The sequence below is a fragment of the Diadema antillarum genome, unplaced genomic scaffold (assembly GCF_040938485.1).
Source record: "Diadema antillarum isolate AM-2024a unplaced genomic scaffold, OU_Dant_1.0 seq00001212_RagTag, whole genome shotgun sequence".
Lineage (NCBI taxonomy): Eukaryota > Metazoa > Echinodermata > Echinoidea > Diadematoida > Diadematidae > Diadema > Diadema antillarum.
Window position 1 is genome coordinate 211,043 of NW_027272004.1, and position 21,591 is coordinate 232,633.

Consider the following 21,591-nt stretch of genomic DNA (forward strand, 5'->3'; position numbering starts at 1 on the left):
TACAAATGTACATAACCAGACTGTGGGTGACCATATTTCATTCAATCTGATAAGGCACAAAAAACATGAGAAAATTGGGGAAAAGTGGGAAAAGGGTTAAAATGTTAATGAACCAGTCTATTAAGAACACACCTTTGAGAGTGGCAGCATTCTGTTTATTTTGTGTGTGTGTGTTTTTTTTTTATACAGTAAATCAATCTAGTCATCTATTTCAAAATCTCATAATTCCATTTTCTTTGACTTTGTTTTGAATAGCTTTCTTATCTTTTTTCTTTTTGTTTTGTTTTGAGCAAATCAATACATTGTATTTGACATAACCCTGAGTTGATAACAAAGTGTTACCACAGAGTACTGTAGTTGCAATAAGCAGCATGATGCTAAACAACAACAAAAGAACACACAAGGCAAATAGCAATAGGGACCAAGTAATGTCCAGGCGGCCATTTTACACTGCAGCAAGATTGGGAACGAATCTTGCCAGAGAAATCACCAAAAAAAGGTTACGAACTCCTAGACTTCATGAGAGAATCACTGTCTGCCTCTAATGGAGTAGTTAAGTACCATATCTTCTGAGCGATAAAGACCACATCAAGAAAGTTATCTTTACTAGTGTATCTTGTTCATTTCAAATCTTTCAGTCACTTCATTACAGTTTCAGGCAATCATCTCTTTGGGGTTTGATGGCAATGGCTTCTACATGCCTTGCAACTGTCAATGTATTTAAAATATATTTCTCAAATGGAAACAAGTTTGATTTCTTTAGGATGGCTCTAAAAAGCGGATGTGTAATCATGCTTTTTATACAAAATATAAATTTCTTACTTCATAATTTCCAAAATATATAATATCACATACGACATGATCCAAGGATGTAGCGGGCAAACTAATTACTGAGATAATTATCAGAAATGCCCATGCATGTCAGAAAATTTAGGGTTATCCATATTTTACCCCCTTTGGCAAGAAAGAATTACACTCAAAGCTGTTGTTTCTTACATGCTTAGGTTTTACTGGAAGAACTCTCACCAACCCATTTCCCTTGAGAAAATGTAACTTTACCTCTATTTCAATGCACACAGCACACTGATAATTCTTGAAGACATAGTTTCACTTGCCTTCTCTATGTTCCTACTTGAAGATTAATGACTTTGAATCGAAAAGTCATTTACAGAAAAGAAGCACATGGATTTAACAGAGCTTATTCAAACTTAACATCATTCCTGTTGTTGACTAACAATACTATCATACTTCCTCTATTCTAAAGTTAAAGACTTCCTTGCTCCTTTCTAAAGGTACGTGAACCAGGGATTCAAAAAGGGAGCTGTTAGATGGCGTGATGATTGCTGCCGTCCTCATTACAAAGAGCGATGATAAAAAGCTAGTTAATCATCCATCAAAACAGATCACATACAGGGCCGGCGGAACCAGGGGGGGGGGGGGGGGGGGGGGGGGGCTCAGGCCCCCCCCCCCACTTTTTTTTTTTGTACCACACAAAGGAATACATAAGGTGTCACCACTTTGCCCCCCCCCCCCCTACATTTTTTTACCCCGGAAGTGCTAAGTGGCACTAGAAAGAAATAGACAGAAAGCTTGACGTGTGAGCGTGGAAAGACTTTCTTTTTGCGCTGTAGACCTTTTGTTTTTTTGCTTGTCAGCTGAAAAAGTGGTACCCTCTGTTGTGCTGAAGACCCTCTTTTTTTTTTTTTTGTTAGCGGATGAAACCCGGCAGTGGTGCCAGAAGTCTGAAGTGCCCCCCCCCCCCCCCCCCACTTTTGAAAACGTGCGCCGGCCATGACATGATTGCACACAAGTTTCGGCAGCTAGCTAGCAAGCAAACTTTGCCTTTGAAGGATCTGCATGTAGTAAGCACAACCGGCCAGAAACAATGGCTGAATCAAGTGATGACCTGAGATTGCTATTACCAGAATATCAACAATACTTGACATACTCACTGTCACAACCACTTTTATTTGAACATTCAAAGCATGGAAGACGCAAAAGTGTGGTCCATGCTACAGCGCCCTCTTGAGTCCCGGGTCTGTGTACCTTTAAAATCAAACAAATCCTCGCTCTGCCCCATGTCAAACTATGACTGCTATACAGGGGCGGATCCAGGAATTCCGTAAAGGGGAGGCACCTTTATTCAAATACTAAGGGGGGGGGGGGGGGGCACATGCCCCCATTTTTTTCTTTTAATTTCTCTTGTTTTAACAAAAAATAAAGAGGGGGTGCGCGCCCGGTGTGCCCCCCTCTGGATCCGCCACTGCTATAGTACTCCTAATCAGCCTTGTGAGTTTTCTGTTTCCTCTTTCCCCCTTTCTTTGATTTCCCTCCTTGAGTCTCTCTGGATGTTTGCTTCCCGTGTCCCTGCACGCTGGTCGATGACGACGATGAAGACGACCCGGGTAGCGGGGTGGAGGCTGGATGAAGAGTGAGCTGAACGTCAGACAGACGAATCCAACGATGGAAGAGGCAAACTACCATGAAAAGAGAAAGAAGAAATCAAAAGAGCCATCAACCTTTCGCCAATCGCCAAAAGTACATGTCCAACATTACTACTTCAGGCATACATAAAGGGATGCTCACAAACAAATTTCCAGACTCAGAGAGTTCCAAAATATACCCACTACTCTGTACATGACAGCACACCTTACCTCATAGGAAGTATGCTTTGTGTTGTAAAATGAATTGATACAATTAGTATTGATGGCTGATAAAACTGAATGAATAAATGAATAGCTGAAAGGATTCATGAATAAAGATGCAATGTTACACATCTTAAAGCAAATCAAGATTGATGTCTCTAAAGAAAAGCTGGAATAAGCGGAGTTAAAATCATGCAAAACAGCACAAACAAAAAACAACCCCAAAGAAATATATTTTAGAAATTAAATATGAATGAAATTGAAGCAGAAAAGTCCTACAGAATGAATAGAAACCAGAAGATCACATTGAAGTAATAGGTCTACATTTCTTTGAGTAGTTCAAAATCAACATCCTGTAGAATACAATTACAGGGAAACCCTGCTATGCTGAGGTCCCATGACCAGCAATTTTACCTCCTCATAACCAGTACCTTGTTGTAAACGTAACCAAAAAGAGACCAGCCAAAAACAGTAGTCGGAAATTGGGGCTACAAAAGTCATCTTGTTAAAAGCAGTACCTTGTTGCAAGGGAGCTTGTTATAATGGGGTTTACCGGTATCAGTTGTAAGATAACGCTGCACAATAAGCCAGTTCGGAGATAGCTCATGTGCACATGGGTACAAATGACCTTTCATTTTTCTCAGTTGGTTAGGCACTTCACTCAATTCAAAGCGACATAATGCAGCAGCTTGTCCAACATAGCAATTTATGGAACTCGTATTCTAACAAAGAATGAACCTGTGCCGATGAAGTGAACGGAATGGTTCGTCAATCAACACTTTGGGAAGCATCTATTTCATTATGCTGTTTTGAATACATTAACAAACTTTTTCTGTTAACAATGTGAAATACCAGGCTTGCTGTCAGGTGGATGTGCTGGCAGGCACCATTTATAAGGATTCCATGAATAATCAAAGCATTACAGATGCTTATCTCAGTGAAATTAAAATCCAACTTGTCTCTCGGTACAAATGACCTTTTTCTGCTCATGCTCAAACTGGAACCCCGAACTGGCTTATTAATTAATGGTCATGACAATGGTCTCAATGCTAAATTAATATATTGTATATTACCAAAACATAGTGTATAAACCTCATCTACACTTCATTCTCAATGAACTACATCATAACACAATTCTATGTTTCAGTAATTGCTGTGCTTTAACATCATCTTCACATGCAAGAGAACCATCTTTACCAACAAATTTCTCCCAGTTACAGAAAGTCTGTCAATGTGCAAAAAATAATCCAAGTTCAAGGACTGCATTGCTCAAATCTACTGTAAAACAAGGAATGTTCGCGTGCATTTTAATTTCATGAATTTCTCGAGAGTAGACTTTCCCAAAATTAAAATGTACGCTAAAGATCTTGTCTATGCTATATGCATCGAATGTTAGAGGCAACTCATGAAAATTTCATGCTGTGAATAAGGCTGTTGGCTCCAATTCGCGAAAATTTCATGCCGTGAAAATATCGTGCTTTACAGTATGTTACAGCTGACATGAGACACATCTGAGCTGGTTGTAAAAGCAATTGTTTTCAAAACTTATTTTCATTTGCTTGCAATGGTACTTATAATGACACAAGAAAAAAAAATAACAGAACAAGTGAAATGAAAAGGAAAGCGCAATCTTACAGATAGGCTGAACATGAAGGAAGGCGCCTGTTTTTCTCCAGGTGGGTTGACCCATGAACTCTGGTTGACCTTTGACACCACTAGGAACAAAGCCACAAGTGCTAGCGTAGGGAGAACTAGACCATCCTTGATCAGCAGTGGTAGCATGCTGGGGGGAGGGGAAATAATAAACCAATTGATAAGATTACACACAACATTAACAATGAAAGTACAAAAATTTTGACAAAAACTCCGATAAAAATTGTGACAATAGACAACACATCACACTATACAAACGAAACTTCTAATAAAGCTGAAAATAGGACCCTACTTTAACGAAGGATTTAAAGATAATGCCATTTTCACTCGATGAAGTTTTTATGCTGAAATCTTGACAATACCCAATTACAATGTATTACAATGTTTGTTTTTCTTGATGAATTGCAATGTATTTATGAATGGGAATTTAAACCACTACTTGGAATTTAATCTTCTCCAGAATATGAACTCCGGAGACAGAAAGATAGAGAATGGAACTTCGGATAGACAGACAGATAGATAGATAGATAGGTAAATAGGCAGGATAGAGAGATAGCTTAACATAGGGAAATAGATAAATTGATAGATAAGACAGATAAATAAATAGATCTAGTTACAGATAGATAAGAAAGACAGATAGACAGACAAATAGATTCAGTCAAGTGATTGAGTGACAAGGAGAAAAAAAAAAAGAGAAAAAAGAGCTAAAGATACAGAAGCTACTAAGTATAATACTATACCTGAAGACTGACACAAACAGGAACCAGGTACATAATAGAGGATGTTCATGGAGAAATAGACACACTGGCCTGCAAAACAACCAGAAAAAAGAGAGCATATTGACCCAAAGTAAACATACAATAATGGTATGTAGTCTGCAAATGATCTCCTTTCAAATATACTATGAATCATCTCATATATATTTGTGCTGATTTCACTCTTCAAATCATGCAAGTTGACGACTATTCATCATCAAGAAATCAACAAAAAAAGAAAAAACGGTAAAATAGAGCCTCCCATATTACACATAAATGCAATGTGCATTGTCTCATAGTAGGAAATTGTTAACTTTGCTTCTTGAAAATGGATAAACCCATAAATTTGTTATTCTAACTTTCAAAATTCTTGATTTCTCATAACTGGCATGTTTAAATAATTCCTTGCCAGTTCCCCCCCCCCCCCCCCCCCCCGAAAAAACAAAACAAAACAATAATTGTGAATGTACAACATATTCAGTTAATACCATCATGATGCTAGTATAAGGAGCTACACATTCATTTCCTTGGTTGTCCATAAAACTTAAAATTTACTGTTGCGCAAATCTTCTGCATACCGTTATGAGATATGAAGCCTTGATTGTAAATGCTAGCTGACCTACGAGCTCCCTTATTACATATATTACATTTGATACAGGCATTGTCAAACTGGAATTTTTGTTCTGGTATATTTCTCACTTCTTACAATATTCAATATAATACACTCTGCTATGATTTTCATTTCATTCACATATATGCACATTAACCAATTGAGGACGTGTCCCAAGTATACTTGGGGCAGGTGTCTATGGGAAATGCGTGTTGTAGCAAAATCAGCCCGTCCTCAATGTGTTAATAGCGGTTCTTTTAGGTGGATGCCCAGGAGCCTCCTTACTATACTCACAGTGCTACCACCAGGATGGTCTTTTCATGTACTTGGTAGGACAACAGGAAGAATATCAGGGAGCTGTTGATCTGGGGTAAGAGGAGAGACAGAATCATGAGAGAACTTGAGTGTCTTGCACACCACTACATGCAAATGAAGACGAGATGGCAAATGGAGTTTGAGTTTACGCATTAAGAGAGATCATGGGGTCAAATTAAGATCCAAAGCTGGTATCTCACTGAGCGGCGAACGTTTGCGAACGTTTGCGAACGTAGCGAATTTGAGATTCGCCAACTTTTCTGACGAATGTTTGCGAAAAATCAAAGTTCGCTTCTGCCATTAGCGACAGTTAGCGACTTTTAGCGAAGTTTAGCGACAATTAGCAACACTTTAGCGAACGTTTGCGAAAGTGTTTGCGAACACAGGTGGCGACTATTAGCGAATGTTAGCAAATGTTAGCGACAATTTTGCAAATGTTAGCGACAATTTTGCAAATGTTAGCGACAGTTTTGCAAATATTAGCAACTGTTTGCAAATCCTTTGTAACAATTTTGCGAATGTTCTTGGACCTAGAAAAGTACCAGGCGATTGTGTATAGTAATACCCATAAAACGACATAAAACCTTCCACTGAATTCAGATCTCTTGTGACAACCGTTCAAGATGGATTTCCAGGATATGGAAATAAATTTCTGCCAAGAAGAGGCTCAAGGTGTTGCTATCCTTGAAGAGCTGCTTTGTCAGGCTGCTGCTACAGCTATTCTCTCTAAAAAAGAAAGAGTGAAAATGTTCACTCTTGAAGAAGTGAATAACAGAAAAGAGTGAGTTTCAAGTGAAATTAGAGTGATTTTGGAGTGAAAATGTTCATTTTCACTCATTTTTTAGTGACCTCAGGGATCACTCCAAGATTTTCGAGTGATCCCCGAGGTCACTCCAAAATGAGTGAAAATAGATATTTTCACTCAAAATTCACTCCAATTTCACTCAAAACTCACTCTTTTCTGTAATTCACTCCTTCAAGAGTGAACATTTTCACTCTTTCTTTTTTAGAGAGTTGTGCAGCATAAGAGAAATAAAATAAAGAAAAACAAGAAAGGAAGAAGAAAAGAAAGAGAGTCAGAGAGTGCTTGTTGCAGAGGACAGACTTTAGTCAATATGAAAAGCTTTTGAAGCAATTACAATCATGATGGAGATGTCAAGAGCTTCAAGAACTTTCTTAGAGTGGAACCTTGTCTGTTTCAGAAGCTTTTATATAGGAACCATGTGGTTACTTGTTCACTAGCAGTGGCGAATCATATAAAAATGTTAGCGACACCGTATTACGACCGTTTGCGAATTCTTACGAGTGTTTTGCGAATGTTTGCGAATGCTTGCAACTGTTAGCTAAAATACAAATTCGCAAAGGTTCGCAAAGAAATTTTGAACATGTTCAAAATTTCTTTGCGACAAGAAAAACTGTTTGCGACAATAAAAACCGTTTGCGAACTTTCTTGCGAATGTTAACGAACCTTTTGCAACCGTTTACGAACCCTGGCCAATTCCCAAATTCGCTACGTTCGCAAATGTTCGCCGCTCAATGAGATACCCCCTTAACTTTCAATAGACAAAACCTAATATACACAACGCTTAACAGTGGCACCGGTCCGTTAGTCCCAAACTAGTAGAAATCACTGTCATTTTGCAGCAACTGCAAATTTGCTGGTTGGACATGACCAGAAAAAAAAAAAAACACTGTCAGGGCTACTCAAAAAAGAAAAAAAAAAGAACAGAACCAGTAAATTTTAGGTTCAGACCAGCTAAAAAAGGAAAAGATGGGTATCTGATGGTCTGACATGGACAGGTCGGACTAGCAGAAAAAAAGTAAGTGAGTAGCCCTGCTGTATTGTTATCTTTTGTGGTGTAAAGAGAAAAAAGCCAGCAACATACCACATTTCATTCATTCAGAATATTTGCATAAACCTACTTTGAGCTAATTACGTCAATTTCTTTTTTTTTTTGTATAACAGGGATATGTGGTAATACACTTGAATTTCTTTAAACACAAGTGAATTGCTCAACAACGTGTAGGTGTAACAAGACAAGTACATTACCAAGGCATATTTGAATTTCTGGATGGAAGGCCGTAGAAGGAGGTCGAGGGATGAGGGGAGAAGGCACACCAGTGTTGAGATGAGGCTTAGCTTGAGGAGGACATCCTGGGAGAACTGGTTTCGAAGCTTGACGAGTATGTTGAGAGAACACCAGACGTTGGATACCTTGTCCTGAAAGAGGCAGAATTGATGCGACAACGATGAGGCAATCACGGGTGGGATGAGAAGTGTTTAAGTGTCTGTCTGTCTATATGGGTGTGTGGATCTTGTCCTAATTTCAAGATATTTGTGTTTTATAAACCGAGTCCGATCATGTGATACTTGTTGAGGGAGAGGTAGAGAAATGAGGTGACCCACAAACAAAAGGAAGACAATGAAGAAGGCGAACAAGAACAGCAAGATCAACAAAAACCACAGAAGCATTAATCCAATTACCAAACAAAGTACAAAAAAGAAAATAAATTTGAGCAACACGCCTCACAACTGGTTGGCAAAAGTGGCAGAGTTCAAGATGCTTTACGATCTTTTTGTAAACTGTGTGGCCCTCTATGCAATTGGTGTTTTGTACTGTGAAGCAAAGATTGAGAAGTATAATTATAGTAACACTTTGCTGCAACAATTACAATTATATGAATCCATTCACTACTCTGCATTCAGGCAAAAGAAATGTTCTTCCTTCACTACGAGCGGAGAGCACTGATGATAATACAGAGGAAGTCTTTGAGGTCGGGCTCACCTCAAAGAGACCCCTGGCAAAGGGGAAAACCCTGTGCAGGACTTGGAAGATCTGGGCGCGGTCCGTAATGAAGGGGGACCAGCAGAGGGCGAATGCTGCCGCGGTGAAGATACCGATCTTGATCAGCCTCCACGGGCTCAGGGGCCGGAGGCACCTCCCGAGCAGGAAGCAGAAGAAGGGAAGGGCGTGGTACAGTTCCATCTGTTTGTAGTTGAGGGCGAAGACGAACGCCACCGCTCCGAGCAGCTCGTGGTTGGTAGCCATAGCAACGACAGCCCACAACGTTAGTCCCAGACTTATGTTGTTAAATCTGGAGTTGGTGAGTGTCAAGTTCAAATGGGGTCAAGCACAGAATTTCTACGTTTAACCCATTGCCACCTGCCCAAGTTATACTTGGGACTAGTCTTCAACAGGTTAAAATCTTTTCACAAATTTTGAGGGAGCAAGTGATATATGAGCACATAGCTGGGTAGAAATCAGCTTTTAATCATAATTATTTATTTTGCTCTACCTAGACTCACTTTGCCACTGTTGTAATGAGTTTATGCAAGTTCAACACTTTTATCTCATATTCACTTGTGGAAAAAGTCTTCAAAATTTCATGAGTATGGACACAAGATATGTGTATGACATATGCAGTGCTTGATGATTTCATAGTAGTTTAGGTTGTGAAATCAGTGGTCACATCAACATGAGCATGGACACAAGATATGTGTATGACATATGCAGTGCTTGATGATTTCATAGTAGTTTAGGTTGTGAAATCAGTGGTCACATCAACAGAAAATATGCAAGACTCCGCTGTCCAAGAACATTTAACTTCAATAAGGTGGTCATCCTCTATGAATGTTAGTTAATTTGAATGACAAAAGAAACATATCATTAGACATATCTTGTTCCATATTTTCGTAAGATTTTAGGAGATCCATCGTTAAAATGACACATTGAGACTTAATCTTTTGATGCAAACAATGAAACGTTTACATAAAAAGTTTGAATGCACAAGTTATCAATATCATATGACACGAATGTTTTGGCATGTTGTACAATTCTTGTATAATCATTCTCAGTATTTGACATGGTGGGCCAGAGATGGGTCATTGAGAGGAAATACCAGGGTCAGAGAGTGGTTGACCACAGAAAGGATACTGGAAGTGACCATAGTCAATGAGGATGAGGCCTGGATAGAGGAGGACACAGGATGCCGAGACCAAACGCTGGACATTGGACTGACCCTTCACTGTCCAGAAATAATATGCCAAGACTGCTGGAATGTAGACTAGCAGGTCAGCTACCAGTACTGTGAGTGAATATTACAAAGCACAGATAGGGTAACGGGGTAGCATTGTTGTCAAGATGAAAAGCATTAAACCATTTATTTACTGCAAAAATGAAAAATTTTGCTCATTCTAGAAGATGAAGTTTGCACATTTTGAATTTTGCTGTACAATGGCAAATTTACGAGAAATTTGATGCCATAAAAAGGCAGCTGTTGAGTACACACTAGCAGTGAATAAACCATGTGCCAAGTGCATGCTAATGCCTCATGAACAACCACTCTTGTACTTTGCAGGACGCTGGTCCTTTGATTTTCTGTGCAGAAAGAGACAACTTAATGGAGCAGATATAACTAGGAGCAATGCCACAGCAGCGATGCTTCAATTTCTGTGCCTCTGTCTCATCTACTAAATTATATTAACTCTGGGCATTCCGCTGTGGAATTACAGTTTCAACATTTCATTTTGATTAAAATATGCAATCTTCTTTGACCTTTGATCATACATGTACAGGTTATGCTCAAAATACAATTAGCATATCAACACCTCATGTGTTTAGCATACCTGGCACTGGTACAAGAAAACTTCCCTACATGGTTTTGCGTACACTGTAACTCACCCTTCGGGGTTTGAGGCATAAAAATTGGGCTCACCTGTGTACCTCATGAACAGCTTGTGGTGGTAGCTTTCATGACCTCTTGAGTTGTGCAGTGCCACCCAGTTAGGGTCTATCTTATCAGCTCTAAGAGAAAAAAAAAAAATGGGGAAAAAGAATGGGTAAATTATTAGTAAAAAAAAAAAGACACTATAAAACACACTTCTAAATGTCAACTTGAAAATCTCGACATCAAATTGTACTGACATTAGTGGACAATGGAATCATGTTTTTCATTGGGCTGATATTCACCCTGAACAAAGTTTAACAATAATGCAGCCCAGGCAAAGTTCATTTACACACAATGTAGCTTACATACATACATGTAATGGTCAAACTATCCTCTCACTTATATTAGTCACTACTTATACGAAAAATGAAGACCACATCAGATATTAAGAACACTCAGTGCCCATGTTTCATATCATTAATGATGATAATGATAACAGAGTCTTCTGATGCACTGTGCCTATCACGCAGTGACACTCCTGGCGTAGGTGGGCAAGACAACTTTTCAACATTGCTCTATTTGAAAAGAGTCACAATTTACATGACAGCTTCTTCCTAAATGAATACTAAATTTTATGGTAATAATTAATTTTTGGGTGCTGCCCCATGATAATGGAATTCAATATCACAATACTTTTGTCAGTCTTCCACACTGCCTTCTCTAAAATCCTCCTTGAAGATTGATTTATTAGTAAACGTGTCTTTCTAGACTGTGTATATTTACTTACACAGCTTATATTGTGTGTTGACGTTAAATATGTTTGTCTGTTTGTTTTTCTGTCATCTTGAGTGTAATTTGTTACTATGCATTTTTTTTTGCAGGGGGGGGGGGGGTGGAAAATAGATACTTGGTAATTGTACAGTACATTAATTTGTTATAAGTCACTATATGTGACCGTGCACCTCAAAACGAACATAAAGTCGCACACACTGATTTTGCGTGAGGACTGAAAATAAGGGAAATGGGTCAACCTAGCCGAACTTGACTTTTTCATATTTTCTGAAAGAGAGGGTCTTCTTTTACATTATGCTAAAATTTGGTATCATAAAACGGGCAGGAAAGTGTGTTTTTTTTTAGCAGTTTATCTCGAACGTTTTTGGTAGAATAGTGTGATTATGTGTGTCTTTAGAATCCCTTTTTCATTTCTGAAAAACCTTGTCCACACTCTTCACTTTCAACTCTAATAACTTTTGAAAGGATAGTGCTACTGCTTTGAAAGTTGGCATTAATTATGGACAGAATGTGTTAATGAAGCATGCTTAATTTCACTTTAATCTGATAATCCCTTCATTGTTGCTACTCTGGTGGTTTACTTCCTGTTTTTTGTCCCATTCATCGCACAGCCAGCACGGTTTGGTAAAGATTAAGCGCTTGAATAGACACTGTACTTCAGAGCCTCTTTTCTCAGTTCACACTTTTCCTGAGTTTGTGCTTTCTTTTCAATATTTAGATAGGTTAGGAGAGTCCATTTGATTTTAGTTATACATCATTTTAAAGCTTAAAGTCTGCTCTTTCAGAATATGGTATTAACTGAAAATTCATGTCTGGCGACTTTTTGTTTGTTTTGAGGTGCAGGGTCACATATTATCAAAGCATGGGAGTTACTGAAACAAATATGTTTTGAGCTCTATCTTAAAAGGGAGGACTGATCTCGATTCTCAGTTTCAAAGGCAATGAGTTCCAGAGAGAAGAACGAGACTGTGAAAAAGCTCTGTTGCCACATGAATGATGTGTGTGGGGATCTCAAAGTGTATCAGCGGTAGATGAATGAAGATATTGAGTTGGATTTTATTTAAGCGGCAGTTAATGAAGGCAGCTTGGTGCTGCAAAACAAACTTACACATATCCACAGAGCCAGCTGTGGTAGGCGGTGAGAGGCGGATAATCCAAGCCCCAGTACTGGAGGTCATTGTCCGTTGTATTGTGGTACCTATAGGGAAATATTGTTTAACAGTCAAGGCTTGAAATTAGCCTTTTCTCATTGTGTCATATACCAATAATGTTAATTTCCAAGAGCAGTAGAATGACAGAAAAAAGTACAAGATTTGAAGGTGATTAAAGTTGACTGTGAGTAATAAAGTAATGATAAGAATTGATATAACACATTGATAATGTTAGTACATGAAGCAGTAATAATGATAACGATAGTGTTTATAATAAAGAAATGGAAATCTTCACAAATATATTTTCCTACTGCAGCTGTACATACAAACTGTAAAAACAATTTATCCAACTCGGTACAAGCAAAAGATATAGCTGCAAACTGCAAAGGCTGACATTCATTACCAAATATATTTACTTCCCATCCCGTTGCTACTGGCAATTGGAATAAATGCAGGAGCTGACATGAAACATTGCAATTTGCATGGGACTGTCGAATAACAAAAAGATTGCTGCCCTCTGTTGACAAGAGACTCACCAGTCACTGATAGGCAGGTGGTATGTGATTTCCATCCAGTGTCTCTGTGCTTCGTAGTCCCCAAACATGGGAGGCTTCCCGGCTCCTGGAAGAGGAAATACACCACTGTTGAGAGCGATTTGTTTGCTCTGACACTAAATTAATTGGTTCAAGAATGCAATTTGAATAATTATGATAGAGGCCTATGGATAGTACATTGGTTTGTCTTCTGAATGTTAAAACAGAATAAGAAAAAAAAAAAGAAATTTGCACATACAGGTACCATTTAGTAGTTCAACCCCCCCCCCCAAAAAAAGGAAATTATCATAATACAGGTGGGTCTACATATTGTGTAGTAACATACTCTGAAGTACAGAGATGGGCATTTGAGAAAACTTTAAAATTCTTTAGTGGCTGAATTGGTCGACTGTACGCAAAAGTAGGCAGTAAACTAATTGCTGCACTTGCTTTCTGTTAAATTACACAGTCACAAAAAGACACTGATGGGGCAATTGTGAAGAGTGCAGTATGAGACATAATACTGTAACAATGGTTATTTTCGCATGAGTAATTTTTCATGCTTGGCTGGGCAAGATGAATTCTGCGGAATCAAGACATTTATAAATGGACCATATGATGTGCATTTTTGCGCTGGTTTCTGATCATGGAAAAATTTCCACTTTTACAGTATATTCATATGTCTCCTTCAGTTCATTGCATTGATGTGAAATCAGAAAGCAACAAAGTGTTCATGAACAGTAGGTTGTCTCATTCAGCCATTCTCTGTATGAGTAACTATGACTTGGGAGGTGAGACTTCTTAAATTCAGTTTTCACCTCCCAGCTCTGACTGCAGAATTCAACATATAAGCCAATCAACACATTCTTTCCAGAGACATTCTACTTCTACTTCTATGGTGCTTCTCATCAAAGCCTGTTCAGCAACTGGATGAGGGTTTGTGGTGTGGTGCTTCAGACAGTGGATGCCATTTGTGCTTTGTGCTTGTGCAAGTAAAAAATCTCTGCCATGCTTAATTGGCTTCTGTGGCTCTCTTGAACTGCTCAACAGAGGGCAGTTCAATGATGTGTTGAGGAAGCCTATCCCAGTCTCTGATTGTCCTTGGGAAAAAACTGTATTTGTAGGCATCCAAGGTAGAGCCGGTTCTCATACAACGTTGATGTTGGCTGCTTCGTGTTGTTCTTTGTCTCTGTTTGAGGTAATGTGGTATAGGTACTGCAATTTGGTTGTTTATTGCTTTGTAGAAGGTGGTGAGTCGAGCTTGCTTTCTTCTGTCTTCTAGGGTAGGGAGACAGATACTTTCCCTCATAGCCGTGACACTGGCCTCTCTCTGGTAATTCCCACATACAAAGCGAACAGCTCTCCTTTGAATTTTCTCCAGCAGGTCTATTTGGTTTTGCTTGTAGGGGTCCCATACTGTTGATGCATACTCTAACTGTGATCGTACTAGGGTTATGTAGGCTAATTTCTTGATGTCGGTAGAACATTTTCCAAGGTTTCTCCGCAAGAATCCAAGGGTTTTCCCAGCTTTAGATGCTACAGCTTCAATGTGAGGTTTCCAGCTTAACTTCTCATGGAGTTCAATCCCAAGATAAGTTAGGGTTGAAACAGAGGCAATATCCTCATCCCCCATGGTATAAGTGTGAGTGGTGGGCCGTTTCCCTCTGTGGATTCTCATTGAGTAGCATTTCTCCGCGTTGAGTTTCATCTGCCAGACATTGGACCACTCAAGGAGGGTATTCAAGTCGTCCTGGAGCTTGAGAGTGTCATCTGTGGATGATATTGTGCGAAATACTAGACAATCATCCGCAAACAGTTTGATGGTTGAGTCGATTTTGTCCCCGATGTCATTGATGAACAAGAGAAACATCAGCGGTCCAAGGACCGTGCCCTGAGGCACTCCTGAGTCAACATGGACAGATGGTGAAGCCTCCCCATCCACGACCACTCTCTGTGTCCTAGTAGTGAGCCATGTCTTGATCCATGCTTGGGTGTGGTCACCTATACCATAGAATGATAGCTTTGTCAGAAGACGTTGGTGGGCCACTGAGTCAAATGCTTTCGAGAAGTCTAATATCAGTACGTCGGTCTGATCCTTGTTGTCAAAGGATCTACTAATCTCCTCTAAGGTGGTGATGAGTTGAGACTCTGTTGAGTGCTTCTTACGAAACCCGTGCTGGTTTTTGGCTAGTATGTCATGGTCATCAATGTGCTCCATGATGGCATGGAAGATTACATGCTCCATGAGTTTGGTGGTCACACAAGTTAAGGAAACAGGACGGTAGTTGCATGGAAGACTTCTGTTACCTTTCTTGCATTCTTGCTGGGATGAGAATGAAATTCTTCTCTGAAATCAAAATGTCCAAAGTATCGTTTTAGAATGTTAATAATGGATACCGGTAATGAATAAATATTAATATCAAACGGCTAACTGAGACCAGTCCAAACGCAATGTGAAGTAGCACCCCGGTTACTACAGCCTACAGGGTTACTTCAGCCTTACAGGGTAGGGAGGGGTCAACAAGCAAGCATTTAATTCTAGACAAAACGATCCGTCTGTCCGGAGGAGTCTTTCATTTTTTTGACGTTATCGCTCTCCTCCGGTGTATAGGAGGGGATTCCGTGAAGCCAGGCCAGACAGCTCAGAGTCTCCACGGAACATATAAGTATATCCCCGACGACCAGATAACTACAGATCGATCTTTCGCCAAGCAACAGCCAATGTTCAAGTTTCAAGTTTCAAGTTTATTCAAAGTTTCCACAATACAAAAATTACATAAGAACAATAATGTGTAACAAGGAATACATTGTTGAATATATGCGATTAAAACAATTTGTAGAATATTTGAATATAAATTGACAATGCATGTAGATGCATTATAGATGTAAAGTGGAGGGGTCTTAGAAAAGCAAGCTTGTTAGACCCCTGAAAAGGCAAGTTAAGACATGTAATATAACAAATCACTAATATATATACAAACCTAGTGAAATCCCTCAAGAAGCGCAGCAACCACACCCAAGAGACCAAAAAAAAAATTGACACCAAATTTATTGCCCCCCCCCCCCCCCCCAGTCAATTTAAAACTTATTTTATCGGCTATATCTATATGCGCTAGTGATATATGACCACAAGAGGGAGCAGCAATTTTTTTTTTTTTTTTTTACATGAAACAGTTTACACCCTTTGTAATTGTATCGATGATCTCAATTTCCTGAGCCATCACTTAAGTTTGATACAGTTGCATTAAATATGCCCCTCCAATCCCCAAAGGAAAATAAAAATAAATAAAAATCTATTTGGAGGTGGGCTTTAGCTTTATTTACAGTCAACGCGACAGCCGTTCAGCAAATAAAAAATAACCGTCCCATGTACTTGTTTCTGTGTACTGCAAATTATCAATCATCACAGCAAAACAATTTCCTCCACGTTCCACACGATAGTAATAAGTTTATAGGAAGATTGTAAAGAAGGTATGTAAACTTACCGGAGTATGGACTTAGTGACACCGACCACCGTGTTGCCACAGCAGCGGTGATAATCACCAAAGTGACTAATGTTGCCGATTCCATTCTCCCGGCAACTCCATACAACACATACAGCAGCATTCAGCGCTGATGTTGTACGTTGGCGTGCGATGCGTCTGACACGTACACGTGTAGTGGATGGAATGTGATCTCCCCTCCCCCCCCCCCCCCTCCACCGCGACCACCAAAAAGTATTATATTAGGGAGTATCCTAACACATCTAAATATGATCAATTATTCAATTCCACTAAGAAAAAGACTTTGTCAAACATTTCGAGGTTTTGTGAGGTAATAATGTCCTTTTTTAGTTAGTTACTGCACTTTATTATTTCGTTTGATTTAGTTTATTTTATATACCCTTTGCGTGATTATTTGCATTGTGCGTAATTCATGTGATAGATTTACATTTGTATAGTATATTATTTATAACATACTTTCATGCAAATTTTATTTGAAAAGTATGTTGATATCTTGTATATATTTGTATTATACATGTATATATGTTAATTCTTATTTGAAATTTTCTATTTTGTGTATTTTCAATTGACATTGTACTCCCATACCCCATGAGGGTCGTTGAGTAATAAATCAAACTTCAAACTTCAAACTTCAAACTTCAAACCACCACCACCACCACTGGGCGCCACCACCACTGCTGCTGCCAAACCAGTATAGGGCGAGGGGTAAATCCAATACTAGTTCATTACCCACTCAAAAGTTGTACAATACCATTTCTGACAACGTACGATACGAAACATGGCGCATCACCCTCCCTCCCCAGATAATGAGTTAATAAGTCCATTCCAGCTGTAGTATGCCCTTTCCCCTCGAATCGTCAAGGTTGTCATATTCCACCACACGTCTTTCTTATCCTTGGCATGGTATTGTGTTCTGCAAGAGGTTTAAAGGGATCGTGTAGTTTTGGTTGAGACCTAACTTTTTTTAAAAACATTTTAACATTTTTTTTTTAACATTGTTTCGGTGAGATAATGAAAAGCCTCTCATGAAAATTAATTGTGATGTGAAAGAGCATGTATTTCCAAGTGGAATTCAACCTTTATTTGATGTAAATCTGTTTTGAACTGGCCGAGATGAATGATTATCTAAAACAGAGTGATCCTAATAAAAGATGGGACACACCTTTTATTATGATCGCTTTGTTTTACCTTGTTTTTGGATGTCTTGGCCATTTCAAAGCCGATTTTCATCAAATAAACTTTGTAACCCTCTATAGAATGGCAACGTTCTATAAGTGGTTTCTTGGTATCTCACAAAAAGTTAACAGCCTTATCCTCATTTTCATCAATACTATACCACCCCTTTAATATGCCATTTTTATTGTTTATTTCATGTTAACACCAGTAACACTCTTTTCATCTCTAATATCAACGGGTATGATGTACGCGATTTCACTTCATCTATCACGGTATGTAGGCCTACAGTTTTGGTTGAGAACATGAGGATTCAGGTTTTAACTTTTTGCAAGATAATTAAAAACACTTATATAAGATAAAGAGCATACAATCCTAAAAAGGTATTCAAAGTTTATTTGATGAAAATCGATTTTGAAATGGCTGAGAAGTCCAAAAACAAAGAGGTCCTTTCGGCCCCCTAAAGGTGGGACCCACCTTTTATTAGGACCACCTTGTTTGCTTTGTTTTTGGATATCTCAGCCATTTCAAAACCGATTTTCATCAAATAAAATTTCAGTTCCTCTTAGAGTTGTATGCTGCTTAATTTCACGTTGAGTGGGTTTTCATTATCTTGCAAAAAGTTAAAACCTGAATCCCTATCTCAACCAACACTGGCATCCCTTTAAGATTTAATCAGACAAGCAGAACCACGTCAGTGCCTAAGCTTAATCAAATTATGAGATTATATACCAACGTTGATTATACAAGTGATATAAATATAAAAAAGTTACCGGTACCACTCGTTTTGGCACAGGTGAAACCACATAGGCCTATTGAACGATGATGAGATGATCGGATGTCAAAATCTTTCATTAGTTTTAGTACACGAAAATAAAACTAAAGTTTTGTTTTGGCAGGTTATTTAGGTCTTTAGTTCAATAGTTCATAGTTCAATCATAGTTTATTTCCAATCAACGAAAATCAAAAACATAGTACAATGTATACATGTCATTAAATGATATTGTTCAAACGCTTGCAAAAGATTCATGTAATATACGAGACAAATTATAGAACAACATATATGTACAATAATAAAGAGGAACACTGTACAAATACTACGTGGGCGAGCGGAAAATAAATTCGATCATGGAAAATAGTGATCCACTAAAAAGCTTTAAGTAACTATACGACCCAATGAGTTTTTCTCAAGAACATCATTGCTCGGAATTCATATCACAACAATAACTTATGCACAGGATGCACATGCAATTACAATGTATACCTTTTTCTTTTTTGAAGTCGTGCACAAATTCATATCGAAAGAGGAATTTATGTGATGATTTATGTACAGTACCGTGGGAAACTTGTGAGGCAATGATATAACATTATCATCTGTTGTGACTGTGACCGATCTCAAATCGGATGTCGACTTTTTCCATTCATGGTAGTGGTACCCTACTTTAGGGTTAGTTGCAGTTTCAGTTCAGTTTTGATTTACTTCTAATTAGTTATAATTTTGTTCCTTTCGTCTCGAATAGAGGCCGGTAATCACGACTCCGAAAATGGGTGGACAAACATCAGTCCCCTCCCCCCACCCCCACCCCCACCCCCACAAACAAACAAACCGAAAAACAAATGAACCCACAACAAACAAACAAATAAACATGGACAACACAAACACAGACAACAAAACAAACACGAATACAGTGTACGGCCCACAGTGTACAGTGCACTACTGTATCTGAAAGACGTGCCGTATTAGGTTTGTGGGCGTGTCACCTGGCAGTGTTTACGTTTTTCCTCTCGATCTCCCCCTCGCACGTATGGCAAGCCATATTACTTTTAAAAAAGATTTTCTGATATCACGAATTCCCTTTCGTGATATCAAAAATTCGAATTTCTGATATCACAAATTCAATTTTTGATATCACAAATACCCATTGGTTTATCACGTAAAACCAATTTTTGATATCACGAAATCGAATTAGTGATATCACAAATTCAATTCGTGATATCACGAATTCAATTCGAGATATCACGAATTCACATTCTTGATATCAAGAAATACATTTTGTGATATCACTAACTCCAATTTGTGATATCATTAATTTACATGGAATTTCAGCACATATCTTTCGCAAAGAAATAATCTGATTTCGAGCATTTGTTTTGCGCTGAAATTCAACCGTAAATTCTATCGTTAGTTGAGGGCAGAAATACACACGGAATTCGAGCTTTAGTTCAGTGCAGAAAACCAACTTGAATTTGAGCGTTAGTTGAGCGCAGAAATACAAAGTGAATTCGAGCATTAGTTTTGCGCTGAAATTCAACTGTGAATTCGAGCGTTAGTTGAGCGCAGAAACACACAGCGAATTCGAGCATTAGTTTTGCGCTGAAATTCAACTGTGAATTCGAGCGTTAGTTGAGCGCAGAAATACACAGCGAATTCGAGCATTAGTTTTGCGCTGAAATCCAACTGTGAATTCGAGCGTTAGTTGAGCGCAGAAATACACAAGGAATTCGAGCGTTAGTTTTGCGCTGAAATTCAACTGTGAATTCGAGCGTTAGTTGAGCGCAGAAATACACTGTGAATTCGAGCATTAGTTTAGCGCAGATATTCCTATGGAATTTCAGGTGTTATCTTTACATAGTATATAACGATAGTTACAAAAAACCCTAAATGAAGAGTTTTGGCAACTCGTCTTCATTTAAAGTGATTAGGAATTGGTTTTAAAAGAATCGATGAAAATAAATCGTTTAGCCACATATCTAAAATGCCATTATTGATATGTTGTCAATTACTTCAAAGTCATTATTATATTCTTATTTTTCTCCATTTCTCGCCACTGATTTTGGCAGAGACTGGTTGACTTACAACTTTTGTTTGCGTTTCTCTTTACTCTGTCATGTGAAAGATACTCTCTCCCGACCTCCCCCTGTTACTCCTCCGAGTTAAAATAAGAGAGATTTCTCATTGCGCAGATTAACAAAATTGAAGTCCTTCGTACCACTGCTTTTTTCTTACTACAAATTCTAACTGTTTGTTTGCCATGCATACTGCTGCATAAAATCCTCATAAGATCTGGATATCTTCACTCTTCTTGATCTGGTCTGAAGACTTTTGGGCTTGTGCATTCCAGTTTTGTTCTCCCCGGTTTTGGTTCTTGAATAAACTTGCCTATATAATTACACTTTAAATTATTTTACAAAATCATAAACATATTGGGGCAGGCAAACTGTACACCCAACACTATTGGTCTTAATGGATACACCCCTTTGTTCTGGAGGACTGATTTTGAGGAGTGAGAAAATGTCTTTAGGAGAAACACGTTGCTTTATGTGACCACCAGCCGACACCAGTGGTGGACATTAGCTTGACAAGTTTACGACTCCCTCTCGCACCCTGCATGACTCACAGTCTCTCTATCTTATTCTCCGCTGCTGACATACACAGACCAGAGGGGTGATTGCCCTCGGTCAGTCTTCCGCAATACAAACACAAGTGTCATGGTATGCTTTTATAACACACATACACATACAACCACACATAATTATCATCGATTTGGTGGAAGAGTCTTACTGTATATAAAGGGGATTACCACATGAAAAATGGGGAGGGATGTATAATGATTAACAATAATGTAGTAATAGATGACAATTTGAGGACCAAAACGATGAATTAAATGTAGGCCCTAAGTGAACATAGTATCATTGAATTCATGATAACATGTTGCAAAACAATAATTGATTTGTAGCAATAATTCAGCGAATATACCTTGATGATCATTTAGGGAATGATGGATGTGTAAAT

At 38.6% G+C, this 21,591-nt stretch overlaps 1 protein-coding gene across 1 annotated transcript; it reads right to left on the bottom strand.

The window, feature by feature from the left end:
• Window positions 1-2,277: 2,277 nt before the first annotated feature.
• On the bottom strand, window positions 2,278-16,720 carry LOC139744788 (dolichyl pyrophosphate Man9GlcNAc2 alpha-1,3-glucosyltransferase-like). The gene is made up of 11 exons (XM_071655203.1): window positions 16,608-16,720; window positions 13,126-13,210; window positions 12,547-12,636; window positions 10,695-10,783; window positions 9,914-10,064; window positions 8,765-9,074; window positions 8,029-8,199; window positions 5,958-6,028; window positions 5,039-5,107; window positions 4,281-4,428; window positions 2,278-2,436 (listed from the first exon to the last, which is right to left on the bottom strand). The coding sequence occupies exons 1-11, from the start codon at window positions 16,690-16,692 to the stop codon at window positions 2,278-2,280; spliced, it is 1,428 nt and encodes a 475-aa protein (XP_071511304.1). The 5' UTR covers window positions 16,693-16,720.
• Between the last annotated feature and the right edge of the window lie 4,871 nt (window positions 16,721-21,591).